The 19,698-nt window shown below is 37.4% G+C and overlaps 1 protein-coding gene across 1 annotated transcript in view; it reads left to right on the top strand.

Moving 5' to 3' along the window:
* STAG1 (STAG1 cohesin complex component) overlaps positions 1-14,770 on the top strand; it is an 86,127-nt gene extending 71,357 nt beyond the window's left edge. The window contains exons 18-34 of the mRNA XM_072407614.1: positions 309-398; positions 2,327-2,530; positions 2,767-2,837; positions 4,683-4,770; positions 4,852-4,932; positions 5,700-5,792; positions 6,283-6,457; positions 6,740-6,879; positions 7,463-7,564; positions 8,053-8,201; positions 8,482-8,610; positions 9,096-9,301; positions 11,342-11,519; positions 11,785-11,895; positions 11,973-12,087; positions 12,558-12,638; positions 13,529-14,770. Coding sequence (XP_072263715.1) covers positions 309-398; positions 2,327-2,530; positions 2,767-2,837; positions 4,683-4,770; positions 4,852-4,932; positions 5,700-5,792; positions 6,283-6,457; positions 6,740-6,879; positions 7,463-7,564; positions 8,053-8,201; positions 8,482-8,610; positions 9,096-9,301; positions 11,342-11,519; positions 11,785-11,895; positions 11,973-12,087; positions 12,558-12,638; positions 13,529-13,552 — 2,037 coding nt within the window. The 3' untranslated portion in view covers positions 13,553-14,770. The remainder of the gene's footprint in view (positions 1-308; positions 399-2,326; positions 2,531-2,766; positions 2,838-4,682; positions 4,771-4,851; positions 4,933-5,699; positions 5,793-6,282; positions 6,458-6,739; positions 6,880-7,462; positions 7,565-8,052; positions 8,202-8,481; positions 8,611-9,095; positions 9,302-11,341; positions 11,520-11,784; positions 11,896-11,972; positions 12,088-12,557; positions 12,639-13,528) is intronic.
* The last annotated feature ends 4,928 nt before the right edge of the window (positions 14,771-19,698 follow it).

Below are 19,698 nucleotides of genomic sequence, written 5' to 3'. Positions count from 1 at the left end.
TGTAAAAGTTTCACTAGAATTCTAAGAGATATGAGGCTAAATAAGATGCTAGCGGGTTGATTACTTTATATCATCTGCACAAATGTAAATATTGTCATTTTGTGTACTCATGTGTGTTATTTTTGCGTCATTTTGTAACATTTGAAGTTGATGTCTATACTGTAATATGGCATTCAGCAGTTTTATTGAAAATACTTTTCAATAAAAAAAAAAAAAAAAAAAAAAAAAAGGTTTTGTTATAAAGAAATATTACTCCCAGTAGAAATGTTTTTTTTCTTGAATGATTTGTTTTCTTTTTGTTTTTTCAGTATTCTGCGGATGCAGAGAAAGTGGCAAATCTTTTACAAATCCCTCAGTTTTTTGAACTAGATCTTTATAGTACAGGGCGAATGGAAAAGGTATGTTTACACTCCCATTATCTACTTGGCTACTGAGTATATTTGGGAGAGAGCCTGGGATATAATGCATTTTTCTGCTGTTTGTTTTTTAAAATATAAATGTAATTATTGTTTTTTTATTTTTTTATTTACATTTTTAGTCACACTAAAAGAGCTTGAGGTCAGGACTCTATATCTGGTTCAAGTCAAGTTGTCAAAATAATCACAAAGGGAAAGAAGGGTTTTTGAAGTCGTACAATGTAAATGTATTATCACCAATACAGTATAGAATTTCAGTCATTCAAACATTACAGTCCATGCAAGTATTCTTGTATCTTGCATCTAGTAGGCAAGTTGCAAATATATACTTGTCGCATACGTATCGTGCCTTGTGCAAAATTTATAGTGAATAAATTAAATTAATGTGGATTCAATTATTAGATTGAATTCAATTTGATTCAAGTTGTGTCTTAAGTTTAGCTTCTGGATGTTTGGTTGCTTAAAAATTGGCTAATTTGTTTATGACCTGTTGATTTCAGTGAATATGGCAGTTTTTTAACGTTTAATCTGGCTAGTTTTATTATTTAACCCCCCCTAGCGTTCTAATTCTGTCAGTTTTTTTTTTATGCAAAAAGTGATCCTAATTTTTTTGCATAGACATTTTTGTTTATATTGTGGGCCTATAATTCTTAGGATTAACTCCCAGGTATGATAATTATATTTATTTATTATAATATAATCATAAATTATAATAATTATAAATAATTATAATAAAAAATAATGAAATAGACAACAACAATGTAATTTAAAATAAAATTAAAAATGTACTTTTATTTTTATTGTATGTTGTATAGTGTTTTTTTTTACTGTAAAAACCATTTAAAAGCTGATTACATTGTAATCTGCTTTTAAATTTCTGCCCTGCCACACCCTCCGAATACCTCACCACTCGCATCACCCGGAAGATGTCACATCCTCCCGCGTGATGCTAGTGGGGATGTCCCGCTCCGCCTCACCCCGAAGTTGCTGCTGCTGCTCTGCAACTCGAGGGAGATGCAAAGCACAATGCAGACCTTCTGCATTGTGCATCGCATCTTCCAGGAGATGCGAGCAGCAAAAGCAAATTCCGGGGGTGGTGCCAGCTGGCATCACCCCCAGAATTTACTATTGCTGCTCGCATCTGCAGTTAGATTTAAAGCACAATGCAGGAGTCCTGCATTGTGCTTCGCATCTCACTGCTGATGCGAGCAGCGGCGTGGCTGTGACTCGGGAGGTATTTAAAAACAGATTACTCCGTAATCTTCCTTTAAATTTCCCGCCCGGCCACGCCCCGGCATCACAGCGGGACCATCAGATTGCCGCTGGAGCGTGGGGCAAAGGTAAGGGGGGTTTCTAAAGTTACCCCGAGTGTGACTTGGGATTACCGCTTTTTGCATGTAAAATCCACACCGAGTCACACTCGGGATTACCGCTAGGGGGGTTACAGTAGTGGGTGATGGTCGGATCCCCTGTCAGGTTTTCACCACATTTTTAATATTTACCCCACTTTTGCTCTAGCATGCATAAGAAAAGCTTTAAAAATCGATGGTATCCATGAAGCATATTTCAGGGTTTAATTGCAGTATCCATAGGAAGATATTTCTTCTGTGATGTGTGGGACAGGAAGGGAAAAAATAGTATTGGTACAGAACAGAATTTCTAAGCCTTCCCACTCTTTCCAAAACCTAAAAAAAGCTATTCATCTACTTTAAGAGGATCAGACACATAATTGTGTTGGGAATTATTTTTCTTGTTGAATGGCCAAGCTTATAATTTAATATGCTCAATTAACTTGAGCTGTTTAGAAGCAGAAACCCTTTTATTCTTTGATGTATGATTGATTCAGTTATGCTGCTCTGTATTCTTTGTTGGGGAATGAACACTTGTTAACTATTTTTTCCTTTCTGTAGCACCTGGACAGTTTACTAAAACAAATTAAGTTTGTTGTGGAGAAACACACAGAGTCTGATGTATTAGAAGCATGTAGTAAAACCTACAGCATACTATGCAGTGAAGAGTACACGATCCAGAATCGAGTGGACGTAGCCCACAGTCAGCTGATTGATGAGCTGGCAGACAGGTTCTCGCATGCTGTGGAGGAACTGTTACAAGATGTAAGTGAAGTGCTGGCAGACATTCTGGGCCTAAAGTTTGTCACATCTTTATATATATTGCAGTTGTGTGTTCACATGCTTTCCTGCTAATACAATACATGCTTACTTAATAATACAATAAGCAATACATGCTTACTTGCTAATACAATAGTAGTTAAGAAGAAGACATGGAAAAAAAAACTTTTCTGTGCTTTCATCATTATAATTTTTTTTTTTTTTTTTTTTTTTTTACACAGCTAGATGAAGCCGATGAAGATGATATATATAATGTTCTAGCCTCCCTTAAACGCTTAACATGTTTTCACAAGTAAGTATAGCCGATACAGCTTATTTGTTTTAGAAAAGCAGTCCTTTATCTAAAAACACTTATGTGGTCATCAGGTATCTCATATACATTTTGGGTTCTTTTCAGTAGTATTCAGCTGCTTTGTGTTTTATAAACAACAGATACTGATTCAAGATTGTTTTCTCAACTACAATATAAAAAAAAAACACTTTAGACATTCACAAAGTTGTATTTTTCCCCTCTTGTCAGGTTAGGGATAAACTAAGTTTTTCACCTTTTGAGCTATACAGAACTGCTTACAGGAAAAGTCAGCCTGGGACTATTTTGTTTTTTTCAATCTAGATATAACATACCTCTGCAATTCCTGGGCTCTCCTTAAAGCAGCAATTTGGGTAGTTATTTCTGACCCAAAAATGTCACTTTAGAACCTTGTTGATTAAAATGTAGTGGGTATAGCCTGGAACTGACTTTGGGACACTGGGTTATTCATAGGAACCTTACCAGATCCCTTTTCTGGGGATGTTAGTAGGTAGGTGCTTGCTCATTTTTTCCATACAGCATGGAGGAACCATTTACTCACTGCTACTCCTGGTTGCAAAAGAGCAATGGAGAAATCTTTGTTTAGTTTATTACTGCTGTCTGCCTACAGCAACCTGGCCTCCTTCGGCTATCTGGCCCTCCCCTGCTACCTGGCTTTAATGTGTACTTGTGGCCTGGCGTCATATCTTGAGTTTTAAGTTGGTTGTTTAGATTCAGGAGGGGCCAGTCAGTGTACCAATTGACTTAGAGCACACTTTCCCCATCTGCTCCTTTAAGTCTTAAGTTTATGTTCCTTTAAATCTATATCCTTATCGAAGTTCTTACACCAAGTGCAAAACACAGCAGATTCTAACCATGCTAGGACAGTCTACTTTTATATACAACATTTCTCTAGTTTATGTGCCATTTATGCTCCTATTAGTGCCATTTTCCAAATTTTCAAGGCTACCATATATTCTGTTCGCAGATTACTCTAGTTCCACCAGGTGGATGTTAAGCCCTTATCTGATGTTAGGCATTTGATTCTTTGAGCTGCAGACAGAACCCAGTTTATCATCGTACTTCTAGCAGTTATTATTTGTTGCCCACCCTTTAGTTATCCCTCACTGTAAAATGCTGCCTTGAGGTTAATTTACAAACATATATCTTTCTTTTTATGTTTTATGACCATATTTTCTGCACTGCTTTGGCATTAGGAGTTCCTGGTCTCAGCAACAGTATTATTTTCTGTGGTCCATTTTTTCTGTTTGTATAGCTGTATTAACAAAAATGAAAGACTTTCCATCTCTGTCAATAGACTCCAGGGAAATAATTAAGCAGTAAAAGAACCTATTTTAAGTGTTTCAAGTCCCGTCAGTGTCCACTTCAGTGGCTGTCAGCCTATTTTTACTTCTGACAGCTTACACTAAATCAGAATCAACTGTTTCGTTATATATTATCAACACACCAAGAAAATATGAGTTAATAATGTTATCTAATAGCCTTCTAATTGCAGTGTATGCACAGGTGGTCAGCTATAAACAAGTTATCCTGTATCTCAAGTGTTATGTAGATTTTATGCATGATTCTATTTAATTTTGTTATATGTGAATGTATGTTAAGATATCATTCAGAGGTTAGGTTCCTGGCCTGTGTACCTTATATTAGACCTGTTAGATTTCTTTAAAAAGTTACTCTTGATTCTACAACTGTTGTGCATTCCTGGTATTGTTACAGCCTTCTGACATAAATCCTGTCTTTTCTAGTATGTAGCATTATTGCATCCCCTTGTCAGCCTTCTTTTATGATAGCGTTTGTTCTGATACTGAAACCACTTTGTAATTCCAGCGCTCATGATCTAACGAAATGGGACTTGTTTGGGAACTGCTATCGGCTGTTGAAGGCAGGTCTGGAACATGAAGGCATGCTCGAGCAGGTGTGTTGATACGATTTTGTCCAAGGTACTAGCAAGTGAATGTTTGGATGAAGCCTAATTTTTTTCTTGGATTTTTTTCAGATTGGTGTGCAGGCTCTCCAGTGTTCTCACTACTCTATATTGTGGCAACTGGTTAAGATCACCGAAGGCAACCCTTCCAAAGTTAGTTACTCACATTCTACTATTCATTTTGCATTTGTGCTTTGGCACTTAATATTGAAAACCAGGGACATTGTTCTCTCCCTCTGTCTGGCTTCAGTTTACTAAAAAAAGAAAATCTCCATCCATTGTTTGGATGAGATCCAGGCTGTGCAGGTCTTTCATTTTTTTCTGGGAGACTGGTTCCCATTTTGTCTTCCTGGGCCTGGAAGAGTGCCCCAGTTTTTGGTACCACAGTTTTGGCCAGCTTAAGCAGACCATTGTTCAGGCTTGTGTCTTAAGGTTTAGGTTTCACCCCATCAAGACTCACTATACCTGTGAGCGCCTCCTGACCTTTTTGGCATCGGACCACCTTTTCCCAGATTTGCAAAGCTGTCAGTTTTTTTTTTCTCTCCCACCCACACATTCTACTAGGTGTATGTGTCTACCTCTTTAATCTAATTGTGGTCCCTCTATGTTCTTGTTACATTGGATCTGTTTGCAGTTTGGTTTGTTGCCCACCCCTCAGACTGCTTATGAATGTCTTGAATATTCCTGTGTCCCTCCACAGGTAAAAAAATGAGGAACTTTTGTTTGATTGTGCACTACTTTGCTACAATATTTAAGGCATGCTGGTAGTAAGGGAATGTTTAGACTGGTTGACCTACCCTTCCTTTTTTTTACATTTTCTGCCAGTGTCCTAGTCTCTGTAAATCCTATTGTTTAATACTTTGTTGCAACATATTTCCTTTTGATTTAATGTAGCCAAATTTGTTTTGTTTGTTTTATAGGAAGATATGTTGATGTTAAGAAAGACTGTAAAAACTTTTCTAGCAATATGTCAGCAGTGTCTTTCCAATGTTAACACGCAAGTTAAAGAACAGGTAAGAAATGCACAGGGCTGGTTACTGTTTTTACCCTGTGCATATATATTTATCAGTTTTTTAAATACAAAATTTAAAAAAAATGTAAAAAAGAAATATATGACTATTCCTGCAACTAATTTTGGAAACTTTTTTCTATGAATAATGCATAGCTCTAGACGCCTACCTATAGGTTTGATAACTTAAATAAGCTCCCAAAATGTTTACCCAATTTTTTATCATTCATATCACTTTCCCCCATTAAAATTTCCATTTTGACCTCACCACGTGCAATGTTCTGTGTTTAATAAGACAGGCTTTACTACTGTATTTTGCATGAATCATGAGATTTAAGGAGCCTTTCATACAGAAATCCACACAATTTTGTAGGATTTACTTACATTTCCTCACACATATCTTTAAGTTTATTGTATACATTAAACTACTAAGGTATATTCTGATACCAGTACAACATAAGATGTGGGCTTATTGTGGTTTATTTCTCTTCCAGGCCTTCATGCTGCTCTGTGACCTTCTAATGATCTTCAGCCATCAGTTGGTAACAGGTGGAAGGGACAATCTTTCACTGTTAATCTTCAATCCAGACCTAGGACTGCAATCAGAACTGCTCAGCTTTGTAATGGATCATGTCTTTATTGACCAAGATGATGAGAACCAGAGCATGGGTATGTTTGTGCCGAGGCCACCTTTATATTTTAAATCATCCTATTAATGCAAGAAAATGTAAAATGTAGTGATAGAGCTGACAACTGGTTAAATGTTTGCAATCACTGCTCCAGAACTAGCATGCAGATTAGGAAGTAAACTTGATCAAAATAACTTCAAGATATTAAGTGATTAGGTCAGCAGTGGTAGCCTGCATATCTTCTTATATTGTAGAGTTATATTGCAGCACTTACTTTGTAGTGTTATATTGTACCACTGTCCTGTTCACTTTTCCCACACAGAAGGAGATGAAGAAGATGAAGCCAACAAAATTGAGGCCTTGCACAAAAGAAGAAATTTGCTAGCAGCATTTTGTAAACTCATCATCTATGATATTGTAGATATGCACGCAGCAGCAGATATCTTCAAGCACTACATGAAGGTACCTAGTGTTTTTTATGATATACAGTGCCATATTTCACAGCAATTTATTGGGACTCATTTAGGCAGAGGAATCAGTTCCTGAGAGTCCAGTGAACAGCACGGTACGCATATCAACACATATTCCTCCAAATCCCCTTATGGACTGGCTGGCAGCACAGCATTTAAATCTCTCACCCTACTTATATTTACCTGTAAGGCTAAAAGCACAGGAAATGCCCTGCTATATTCCAGGGGAATTCAAGACTAAAAGTTAAATTTGGTACTGCAAAGGGGAAATAAATATCTAGATGTCTCCTGTAACATAGCAAACTTTAACTTTTTGCATTCAAGTCCATGTTAAACAAGCCTACCTTCCTATCTTTTTATGCCACTTGTGCCTATACAGCAATACTGATTATTAACTCAACCACCCAACACCCAAACAAATGGCAATTTTTTACACCACCTAAATGCACAATAACAAAGCAACGTTTTTTGTTTGTTTTTTTAAACTAATTCCGTTCTACACATGATTATAATAAGAATGAGTACCCTTTGTCATAGTGAACTATATCTTATGAATGCTTTCTTTTCATTTTTAGTATTATAATGACTATGGTGATATCATTAAGGAAACACTAAGTAAAACACGACAGATAGACAAGATCCAATGTGCCAAGACACTGATTCTCAGTTTGCAACAGGTAAGAGTTATTGTGTACACTCTAAAATTTAGTTATTTTTCACTAACAATTTGGGCTTATATTGTGTAAAATTGTTACATCTGATTTTTAATCCTGTTTTTCTTTTTGGAGTCACAAAATATATTTTATTTTGTTAGTTTAGAAAATGTTTTCATTTAAAGAAAAAATGTAGGAAAATGCAATTTAGCATTTGGACAAAAAAGGCTTCAGTAGCAAACGATAACTGACTTTACACGATTCATATGTTTGTGATGCTTCCTAGCTATCCTGCACCTGTCTATTCAGTAGAGCCACAAGGGAGCAAAATTAAGGCTTTGCCCTTTATTGGCATATTACTAGTTCACCCCAAATATATGTTACATATACATTGTCATAATGTGTTTTAATGTTAAAATGATTTCTTACATTTGTACTCACTTTTATGTATATGTGTTTTTATAGTCTGTTAATTAATTTTTGTGGTTATGTTGTCTTCTCTAACTTTTAAGCTGTTTAATGAGCTGGTGCAGGAGCAAGGCCCCAATCTGGACCGAACATCTGCTCATGTTAGTGGTATTAAAGAACTGGCACGTAGGTTTGCACTCACCTTTGGGCTGGATCAGATAAAGACCAGAGAAGCTGTGGCCACATTACATAAGTAAGTGACAGATCTAACTATTTTCAATTCGTTGATGTAAGCTGTACTTAATTAATGATGCTTCTTAATGATAGTTTAGGTAGCTGTTAAAAAAACTGTATGAACTGTTCTAAATAAGTTGTTGCATAATATGTTTGTTTCTTTGGGATGTGCTTAAACTTAAATTTCTGTGAAATAACTTTTAGGAGCATTTATTTTAGTTTGAACACAATTTTTTATTCAATCTTAGGAATTTACCCATAAATACAGATAATTATTTACCTTTTTTGTTTTTTTTCAGAGATGGAATAGAGTTTGCTTTCAAATACCAGAATCCCAAAGGTGCAGAGTACCCACCTCTAAACTTGGCCTTCCTAGAAGTATTGAGTGAATTTTCTTCCAAGCTTCTTAGACAGGACAAGAAAACAGTGTAAGTATCACATGCGAGATTAGAATCATACACACACGTTTTTTTGCTTAAAAAATATATTCACCAATAATACATGAGGCAGGGGTAGTTTGACTGTTGATTCACACAAAAATATAAAAACTATTTCACTGTGGGGTACAATATATGAAAGATCTTATTTGCTGAACACCATTTAGATTATACTGGACTGCGCTTAAGATTGGTTAATGATTTTGGTAAACGTTTTAACTTTGGAAAGATGTAATTCATTTGGTATTTGTTTTTGGTATTACATTGAAGTACATTTAGTTGCACAACTTGCTGTTGCCCCCTCCATTTGTGTCCTGGATTTCCTGTGTGTCTCAATAGATTACTAAAGAGAAAAAAACTATATTACTTTTTTTTTTTTTTTTTTTTCATCGCTGCTTTTTTTTCTTGCCAACATTTTTCAGTTCATTAGATCTATGTACCACTTGTAAAATCTCTTTCCCCTTTCCTCTATTTAGGCACTCATATTTGGAAAAATTCTTGACAGAACAAATGATGGAGAGAAGAGAAGATGTGTGGCTGCCACTTATTTCCTATAGGAACTCACTGGTTACAGGTGGTGATGAAGACCGACTGTCTGTGAACAGTGGAGGTAGCAACAGCAAAGGTTCCTCTGTGAGAAGTAAAAAGGGCCGACCTCCCCTGCACAAGAAGAGAGTGGAAGGTAAGCACCAAAGACAAACTGTGGGATCAGAATTGACAAGTCATTCATTTGTTTTGTTTACACATTACATAAACTTGCTTAACCACCTGGGCATTACACTGAGGTCTAGATTTCTGTCCCAAAAGCGTTAGTTTTTCATGAAATTTTTTTTTTTTTTTAAATTGTAGACCTGTAACTTACAGAAATATGTCCGAACAGGGTTCTAGTAGATATCATGAATATAAAAAATGTTTGAAACACACAATCATGTAAAAAAAAAAAAAAATTACTTTTAATAAAATTAAATAAGACACAAAAAATCAGCTTAAACAAGAATACATAAATAAATGAAAAATACTGAAAATACGATAATTCGGTATACTGTATAGTAATATATTTTTCTAAAACACCTCCCTAGTGTCCGTCACATACCTATAGACAAAACCACATAAATATATTTTCTATTATTTTGTATTGGACTGGATACAGGACTTTGTATTCAATCCAATACAAAATGAGAACAAAATTCAAACTCTCATTTTGTATTGGATTGAATACAAACTCCTGTATCCAATCCAATACAAAATGAGAGTTTGAACTTACCAATTACATGCTTTGTATTTATTTTGAATTATTTTGTATTGGATTGGATACAGGAGTTTGTATTCAATCCAATTCAAAATGTGTTTGAATGAGTTTCAGTTTGAATTTCCCGCACACGCGCCAACGTCATCGTACGCGTCGACGTACACGCACGGAGGGAGAAGAGAGGACACCCGGCGAGGGTGTCTACTTCCCGGAGAGGACACCCGGCGCTGGAGGACGACGCTGGAACACGACGATGGATGATCGCAGCGGGACCAGGTAAGTAATCGATAAACCCAAACTTTTCTCACTGTATTTTCATACAGTGGGAAAAGTTCGGGTTTATCGATAATTGTAACTTTTTGAAGCCCGTACCAAGGTCGGGCTTATCGCTCAGGTGTTAAGTTTACATGTCCTTATTGCCAATACCAATAATATGCAGTAACTAAATAGCAGCCAATCTGTGTTATTTTTTTGATTAGCAATAACACGAATCTGAATCCTTTATGGTGCCACCCTCAGGTGGATTAGTTATTGGCCTTTTCTTCACCCACAGCTAATTTTTGCAATGTTGACTTTTAGATCATTATTCAAGAGCATGGTCTTAAGCAGAGCTCCCCAACCCCTGGCCGCCTGACTGGTGGGCCGCTGGGAATGAGGGCGCACTGGCCACAGCCACGGACCATGTCTACCAGAGATATCGCAGGCACAGGGTGGTGGGTGGGTTCTGGCATCATGACTTCACCTGGGGGGCTGTTCTTCCCCTTTGAGTGACACACTTCATGCTTAAGGATAGAGCTCCCTTTCCTGTAATATCGAATCTGTTATAGTGTCACTTGGGCCTTCCAGCCCTGTGTTTCACAGATTTGCAACACTTCCACCAAGTCTTTTATTATGTTCTATCCGGTGGATTATCAATCTTCCATTGATGACAACCTCAGGTATAAAGTTCTTCAGGCAGCCACCAGCTTGTTGGGTCACTGTTGGCTTTGTTAGTGTTTGTTGCTGTTTCCCACCCTTAAGTTGGACTTCCGGATGATATTGCATTAATTCTTTCTTTAATTGACTGTAAAGAAATAGAATTTTTTCAGGAACTTGCTGGAAAATGATTTTTTTTTTAAAGTCAATGGAGGAACAAGGGTCATGATCTTGATGCTGTTTTAACAATTATTTTGAGATAGTTTTTTAAGCTCTGTGTAAAGAAATTGTTGATGAGTGGCAGTTCTTGTATTGTGACCCAACTCTTCAGTAACCACCCAAAAACAGCCTGGTGATTACTGAAAAATGCTGGGTGGTGCGCCCAGCTAAAAGGTGCTGGGGAGAACACTGTGCGTCACTAAAATGACAATGATGTGTACATGTGTAATATATAATTTATTGTATGTATATTATATACAGGATTGGTTTCCATTATATAGTACCAGCCATTTTCATTGATGTTTTTGGTAACTATTGTTCTTTTTTTTTTTTCCCCAGAGGAGAGCACTATCGACAACTCTTGGGTAACCAGGAACGACACCATCCAAACTCCCGGAGCACTTACCACCCCACAACTGACCTCCACAGTACTGAGGGAAAACCCTCCAAGGCAAATGCAAGAGCAGATGCCAGAGCAGGAGTCCGAACATGGTTCAGAGCCAGACTTCTTGCACAAGTATGACGCTAGGTTTTACTTATGTGTTCAATGTGCTCTCTTTTTATCTTACAACAATAATCTCTGCTCTGTAATACACCAAACAGTATAATATATGGTTAGAAAAAGAGAAAAAAAATTTTAATTACTCGTTTTAACATTTCTTAGACTGTGAGTATCAAACATTAACTATGCATATTTACTGAAGTATTCACATGCATATAATCACAATTTTTTTGTTTGGATTGGATAGACCATCTTTATAAGGCAATTATTTCTTTCTTAGTCCCCAGATGCAGATGTCTTGGTTGGGTCAGCAGAAACTGGAAGACCTAAATAGGAAAGATAGAACATCAATGAATTATATGAAAGTGCGGAGTGGAGTAAGGCACGGAGTGTAAGTAAACAGAATATGATTGTACATTTCACTCACTGAATTTATCATCGACTCTAATGAATTCTCTGTTCTTTTAGGCGAGGACTGATGGAGGATGATGCAGAACCTATTTTTGAGGATGTAATGATGTCATCACGAGGGCAGCTGGAAGACATGAATGAAGAGTTTGAGGACACGATGGTTATTGATCTGGTATGTTTTATTTATTTTTATATATACAGTGCAAGGGTACAAGTTGAACAATAGTTGGCCAAATGTTGAAAGGCTATTCTTTCATAACTGTAACTAACTCCCTACAGGTTAGACCTCATTTGCTATCAGTTTTTTTTTCTTTCTTTTTTTTTTTTAATTCAAAACGTGAAGTACCTCATAACCAGTAGCAATCATTTACCAGTTCTCTGGCTGGTCTGAAAATAAATGAAAATATAAAATTAATTGCAATGGGTTAGTGCACGCGGGACCTGCTTTGTTTCTTTGGTTTTCTTTCTTTTAGGCCCTAATACATCCATAGGTGTTTTTGCATTACCATATAGAAATATCAGTGTGTGACATGAATGGAGTCTAAATGAGATATTAGAGACCTTAAGCAGTCATGCAGGTAAATTTCTAGTTATGAAATGTGTGTGCTGTTTCTAAAACGTCTGAACATTTTCATCTTCTAGCCACCTTCACGAAACAGACGAGAGAGGGCAGAACTTCGGCCAGACTTCTTTGACTCTGCAGCCATCATCGAAGATGATTCAGTACGTAGTTTTCTTTTGTTAAGCATACCGTTTCAGGTTTACCTTTAACACAAGCTACTCATAATGAACCACTAAGTCCACTTGGAGTATGACTGAAGGTTGTCATGATATTCCAGAATTCATTGACCAGTCAAACTTCAAAGACAATTTTACGTTTTAGCTCTGGGCATAGCTGGCAGTAACTACATAAAATAAAGTTTTGATCCAATCCTTGATGATTGTAAACAGAAAAGATTTTTTTCTTTTCTTTTTGGTGATACTTAATATTTTCTGTGTTGTATATGACCAGAGCAATTATTACCTTATTTCCCCCCTCCCCTCCCTTTTCCTGAGAACACCTATTTTGTTGACTGTAAAATGTTTACAGTTATATTATAATATTATATTAAGATAATATTATTCTATTTATATTACCTGAGGGCACATCCTGACTGGTATATACCTTGCTTAGTTTTAGGAGAAGTGTTACTGATCACATTTATCTATTCCTTATTACAATTCAGCCAAAGTTGTAACCTAAGGATAGAGTAGTAGGTGAAGTCATTATGTATTTAATTTGATTCTTCTGTCTCTGGGATGGGGGAGCAGCAATATTACAACAAAATCTCCCAATGTTGAAAGGGCCCCTTGTATTCTCCCTCCGACTTCTATGACTGGCGGGTCTGGATGTGTTCTTCCAGATACTGGCGTCCATCTGCCTAAGCTCACCCATGGTTTCCTAGCCTCACAATGTGCATTGTATAGGCAGGCAGGTGACACAACCACAAGCTTTTTTCCTGAAGAGTAAGGAAGAAAAATCTCTCTTGCACAGCTATGCTTATATTGTTTAAATGTACAGCCATGACGGCTTCTCTTTAAAGATGCAAACTCTTTTGTATTTTGTCTTGCAGGGATTTGGAATGCCAATGTTCTGAGGTTCAATACATACCTGGAACTCTTGTTTAAAGGCCTGTATACTGTGAGCTTCTGTAAGAAAATTAGAAAAACAAAAAAAAGACAGTTTTTTTTTCTTTTTTTTTAACCTAGTTTTTGTTCACACCAAATGCTTTTGCCGTATTGATGGATTCTGTCCAAGCAGAAAACCCTATGGACACCATTGTTTGGAACAGAGCTTCATAGATGCTAACTGCTCAACAGCTGTCTGCATTTGGTTGAATTTTCTGCAGAGAAGTAAAATTAAAATAAAAGGTTACAAAGCCCGTTTTATGGACAACTGGTTTTACCAATTTTTTTTCTGCTGTACAATTAAACATTTTAACTTTTTTGCCTTCACGATCAACGTTGTTTTTACTATTTGGCTATTAAGTGACCTGAATCAGAGCTGCCTCCACCCCTGTGAGGATCCATACAAAAACCAATCACACAATGCACTGGAAAATAACCATGGGGTGCTGACAAGGCCAAACTTCAAACCACCGCACTCTGGTACCAACAGAGGTTCAGTCTTATTGGATGTCAAGACCTAGAATCTCATTTTTTTGTCACAGGTTTTGTATTTTAAACCCACAGTATCTGCTCGCTATTTTCCTATGTTCTGTCAAAGGGCAACTCGTCTGTTTCTTTTTCTTTAACAGTTTACCTGTCCTGCACATTTTTAACCAACCGAAACCAGCAAACCAAGGACAGCAGGTTGACTCAGTTCCATCATTTACAGTTAACATGCTCTTTTTTTTTTTTTTTTTTTTTTTTTTTTGTTGTTTGTCACCATTTTTATATTCTTTGTATTGTTCAACACAACTGTTCATATTTTACAATGAATAAAGGAAACTTATAATAATAGCGGGAATTACCCGAGTCTAATCTCCATGCAGTAAAATACAATTCAACAGTAATATTTTTGTAAGAAAAAAGACAAAAAATGAAAAATACAATTTTAAAGTGTTTTACTGTTACCTATAAGTGCTTGGATGGGTATTTTCTTCTTTTTTTTTTTTTTTAATGTTTTTTCCCCCTCTGGTAAATGTTTAAATTTATGGCATTTTCAGTGTTAACTGTTCAAGTTTGGCTCTTTTTAGGGGAGAAGAGGTGTTTTTGTCCCCCAGCACAATAAATTCCTGTTTAACTGCCCTGTTCTGTATTATTGTAATAAAATTACAAATCACATGTCTTAAATAAAAGTGATTTTAACAGTATTTACAAGATTGATTTTACATTAGTTCTATTGATTGATGCAAGACGTTTTTCAGTGAACTATTTATTTTCTAAAGCAACCAGTGTGGGAAAAAGTGTCACAAAAAAGAATCTAAAATGAAACAGAAAAAAAAGCAAGCTGTTGTATATTTTTAATAAATTCTGACATGTACATAGGTCCCCCAACATTATCTATGGCAGATTGGTAAACAACTCATCAGAAAGGACCTCTGTTCACTCGCCCTCCCCTCTTCATAAAACAGATCGTTGTCCTGTGTACCGCGCTCATTTGTTACATAGCCTCAGCCTAAACTGCCCAACTTTTTTTCTTCTAAGCCCACTGGCTGTTTTGTTTACTATATTGGGACCCCAAGAAGAATGGGTATGGGTAAAGTATTATTAGAAAGTCCTACATACGAACGTACAAAGTATTCATGGTCAAATAATAGGGAAACTGGACAAGGAAGTGAAAAGCACCCAAGTTGGTAATAAAACAATATTTCAAAAAGAAGAGAGCAAAGAGGATGTGAGGAATAGATGACGCAGTTTCGAGGAATAGATGACGCAGCTCCAAGTAAAGAGGTTGCAAGGAATAGGGGACGCAGCTCTAAGGAGGTTGCGAGGAACGGGACGCAGCTCTATGTGAAGAGTTTGTGAGGAATAGAGGGCGCAGCTCTAAGTGAAGAGGTTAACAACCTCGCCCTCTATTCCTAACAACCTCTTCACTTAGAGCTGCGTCCCCTATTCCTCGCAACCACTTCACTTAGAGCTGCGTCCCCTATTCCTCGCAACCACTTCACTTAGAGCTGCTTCACTTAGAGCTGCGTCCCCTATTCCTCGCAACCACTTCACTTAGAGCTGCGTCCCCTATTCCTCGCAACCACTTCACTTAGAGCTGTGCCCTCTATTCCTGTGAATAGGATGTGAGAAATAAAGAGGACGCACCCCTAGGTGAATAAGTTATAGGGAATAGGGGACACAGCTCTAAGTGAAGAGGTTGCAGTGAATAGATGACGCAGATCTAAGCAAAGTTTGCGAGGAATAGGGGACGCAGCTCTAAGCAGGTTGCGAGGAATAGATGAAGCAGCTCTAAGTACAGTTTGCAAAGAATAGGGGACGCAACTCTAAGTGAAGAGGCTGCGAGCAATTGGGGGGGGGGGGCGCGCGCAGCTCTAAGTGAAAAGGTTGTGAGGAGGTTGCATGGAATAGAGGACGCAGCTCTAAGTGAAGAGGTTGCGAAGAATAAAGGGCGCAGCTGTGAGTGAGGAGGTTGTGAGCAGTGGGGAACATACAGTGTGGTAAAGAATCAGGTGCCAGGGAAATTGCAGTGCACACAACACTAGATATATACATTATTCATACATTTTTGTACCAAAAATCTAAATTGAATTTCCTGCCCAGGATGACTGAATACAGAGATCAGGCCAGTGCAGCCCAGCCCAGTGTCCATGATGGCGGTTGTGTTACAATAGTGATGTAACTTCTTGTCAACCTAAAAAGGAAAGAATAATAAACCTAAAAATGGTAAGGAAACAGGATGCAGGAATTGTGATGGCAGGGGGCAGGGTAGTGGTGATCTGTGGCTGTAGTGTTGGAGGCCCCTGCTTGATTAGCAAAATCCTTCCCCCTGGGTACCAGAAGCTCCTCCCATTGTCTACAGCCAAGATACAGGCGAAAGATGTAATATTGCTTTTTGTTTTTTTTTAGAACTGCCAGTGTAGATTGAGGGGGCAGTAGGCCACATTGTGTCCTCAGACTATATGTAGTGTCTATTTTAGTTTATTGATGGATTTATCAAGCTTTTGTTTGTCCCTTGGCTATTTTATCTTAATGTGATGAATATACAGAAAGTGTATTATTGTTATCCAGTGTTTATATAGCGCAGACATATAACACAGTGCTCTACAAAATCCAGTCATGTCACTAGCTGTCCCTAAAAGGGGCTCAGTGTAAATTTTTTTTTCCAATATTTTTAGACACTGAATTGTTGGGGTCAGGCTGCCGGTTTACACGTATAAAGAATGCCTAGCAATCATAGTCTTGATGGAGGTTTTAAATGGGATGTCTAGCCAGTTTGGGGTAGAGACCTATACCAGTTCTTTTACTTGACTTTTAACATTTTCACCTAGACAAAACATGAGGGGGGAAAATACATGTAAAGGACAATTGGGTAAAAACCTGAAATCCATTGTATACCAAAATGTATAGAAAAATATCACTGATCACTGTATTAGATTTGTTGTGCTTAGGCAGCCATGCAGCCTTCAAGCATATTTCCAATGTTGAAGGAAAGGCTGCATCTGACCTACTTGCCTTGCAGCGTAAAGCACCAAAATATGACAAACTCTGTCCATATAAATCCAACTTAAAGCAGTCAAATGCACCCTAAAAACTCCAGAGCAGTACTTCACAATGTTAAATTTGCTTTTGACATGCATGAGCCTTATATATAGGTGCAGTGTGTTTCTGATGCATTAACTTTTGCAAGAGCTTTCTGCTATGACATTGTGTGGCTGTTGGAGATTTCTTTTTAGCATAAAACCTTTTGCTTTTAGGAGGAACTTGTGAGTAAACACATCACATCAGGTTTGTGTGTAAATATATCAGTTATCTGCTGGCACTGTTTGAATAAAGATCTATTTGAATATTTGCTTGTTCAAAAGTCAATTTTCACATTTAACAAGAACCCCTGGAGTCAGTTTAATGTAGAGCTAAATTTTGCAAACTCATGAAAAATGTTTTATGTTTGCCAGTGAAATCCTAATCACCTTTTCTGTCCTGTCCTGCCAACAAACCACTGCCATTTTTTCCACTGCAATGCAAAGAGCTTGCAGTAGTGGGGAGTGTTTGTGCCCCTGACACCCATCAGCCAATGGAATGTGGGGATCAGTTCCCCTGGCTGATAGTAGTTTGGGGCTCTGGATGCTGAGATTGTATAGTGTTCCCAGTCCTGTATCCAACTACTCCTAAAGATGTATGGTGGGGGGCATTCTCTATTAGAGTAACCTTCTCCATCAAGGTATGTTTACGTTTTTGTTTTTTTGCTGACCTGTAGAAGCTGAATGCTTGCCAGAAGTTAAGAAGATTTAGTATACATCCACCTGAAACTGGAAGTTCAGTAAAAATGAGTGCTGACAACCAGGCTTTTTTAATGACAAAGATTAATATGTAGGTCTGCTTTGTCATATAACACTCCTACCTGCCTGTTGGCTCTATTTTTTCCACAAACTAAGCTGCACATACAGGCTGTTACTGGTTGGAAGAAATAAATGTACATATGCATAAAGTTACCTGATCATAGCTGGCCTATTCAAGTCCCAGAAGACTCCAAAACCAGATAACTGGATTGGAAGTGGAAAAGAAGAGATTGCAGCTCTGGAAGGGAAATGTCAATGTGCAACTATGCTTTGCATAATGGACAAAGTTCTTTAACTTGGGTACCCTATACATCAGCCTTTCTCAAACTTTCTAACATGCTACCCTTGAAAAAATACCTTTTGGTTTCAGGGAACCTCTGCCAATATTTATGATAGGCCCAATTAATGGTACATTAGCCTATTGTCCAGGGGTAAGAATGTCTCTTAGATTGTTGGCAAGTATGAAGAATATCACAATACAGATACCAAAATAGATCATTGGTGCCAGTGGTTACTGACCTGGGAGGAACAAATTGCTTAAGGAAACCCTAGCAACCTCTGGAAGAACCCTGCTTGAGAAACACTGCTATATGGTATCTTTTTTACTTTTTAAACCATCATTTCATGACCACAGCTCCTAAAATCAGAGAGCCCCAGACACACCCGAATGCCTATAGGTATTTCAATGTTCATTAGAGATATTTACCAATTTTTTCCTGACCCAGATTTGCTTTCTAACACTGAACAAGAGTAGATCAGGAAATGTTTGGTTTTCCATAAGTGGAATTCTGCCTCAAATGCAGAGCAAATCCCATCAAGTCTAAAGGGTAAGATACTAAGCAATGCAATGATTTCTGACTAAACAGATATCTGTATGTACACCAATGTAAGATAGGTTAATGTCAGGTTGAGGTATTTGCAGTCTTTTGATAAAGTGGGATCGGGTGATATAGCCGTTGTGAAGGTCTCACTGCAAAAATAGTAATTCATTCAATGTAGCATTTATACTGTTTTAGGTTTTACAATAGCTTTTGGTTTATGTAGTTTAATTGATGGTTCTAAAGCAGCAAAATAATGATGTAGTTTATATTTGTAAACAAGTAAACTTGTTCATGATCCTCATATCTGCAAGTACTGAAATATTTTTAGCCTCTTGTGTTTTTAGTTTAAAATTTAGACAAAAACTTTACTGGTTTACATGCTGGCAATTATAGGCTAGTCGATAGGGTAGAGTGTCTGCTTCCTGGCCAGGAGTTCTTGTTTCCAAAAGCAGACCCCATCTTCATATAGCTTTACCATTGCTGAGCTTTCACAGTGATGAAATTCTGTGTACTCTGCATTTCAATCAACATGGAATATTAACATACATCAGCATAATTAAATTAGAGGAGATGAGTCGGTGGTACCATAAAATGAGGTGTCGGGGTCAAAGGGTCTCCATAGCCCGGGTTTAATCCCAGTCCTAAAGGGGCCGGGATTTTCATATAACAAGTAATTTTCTGAGTACTAAAGGCACTTTTTTTTCTCTTCAATGATCAGGATAGAAATAAAGGAGTTGCTGGCACTGGCTTGCGTGCTCCCAGCCTGCCACCCCTTTCCACGTTTCTAAATGATTCTGTAACCTGAAGCAATTGTTCTAAATCCGCACATGCTTCTGTTCAGTGAAGTAAAGGATTGTGGTTCTATAATGTTTGCAGGAACAAATATTTAGACAATATGCAGTGTCCTGACACTGTACACTAATTACTGCAATGTACAAAGAGCAGCAACAGACAAAACCAACTAATAAACAA

Source organism: Pyxicephalus adspersus, chromosome 4 (assembly GCF_032062135.1).
Source record: "Pyxicephalus adspersus chromosome 4, UCB_Pads_2.0, whole genome shotgun sequence".
In the NCBI taxonomy this organism is placed as follows: domain Eukaryota; kingdom Metazoa; phylum Chordata; class Amphibia; order Anura; family Pyxicephalidae; genus Pyxicephalus; species Pyxicephalus adspersus.
Note: the sequence above shows the minus strand (reverse complement) of the source record. Positions and strands in the feature narration are given on the sequence as shown.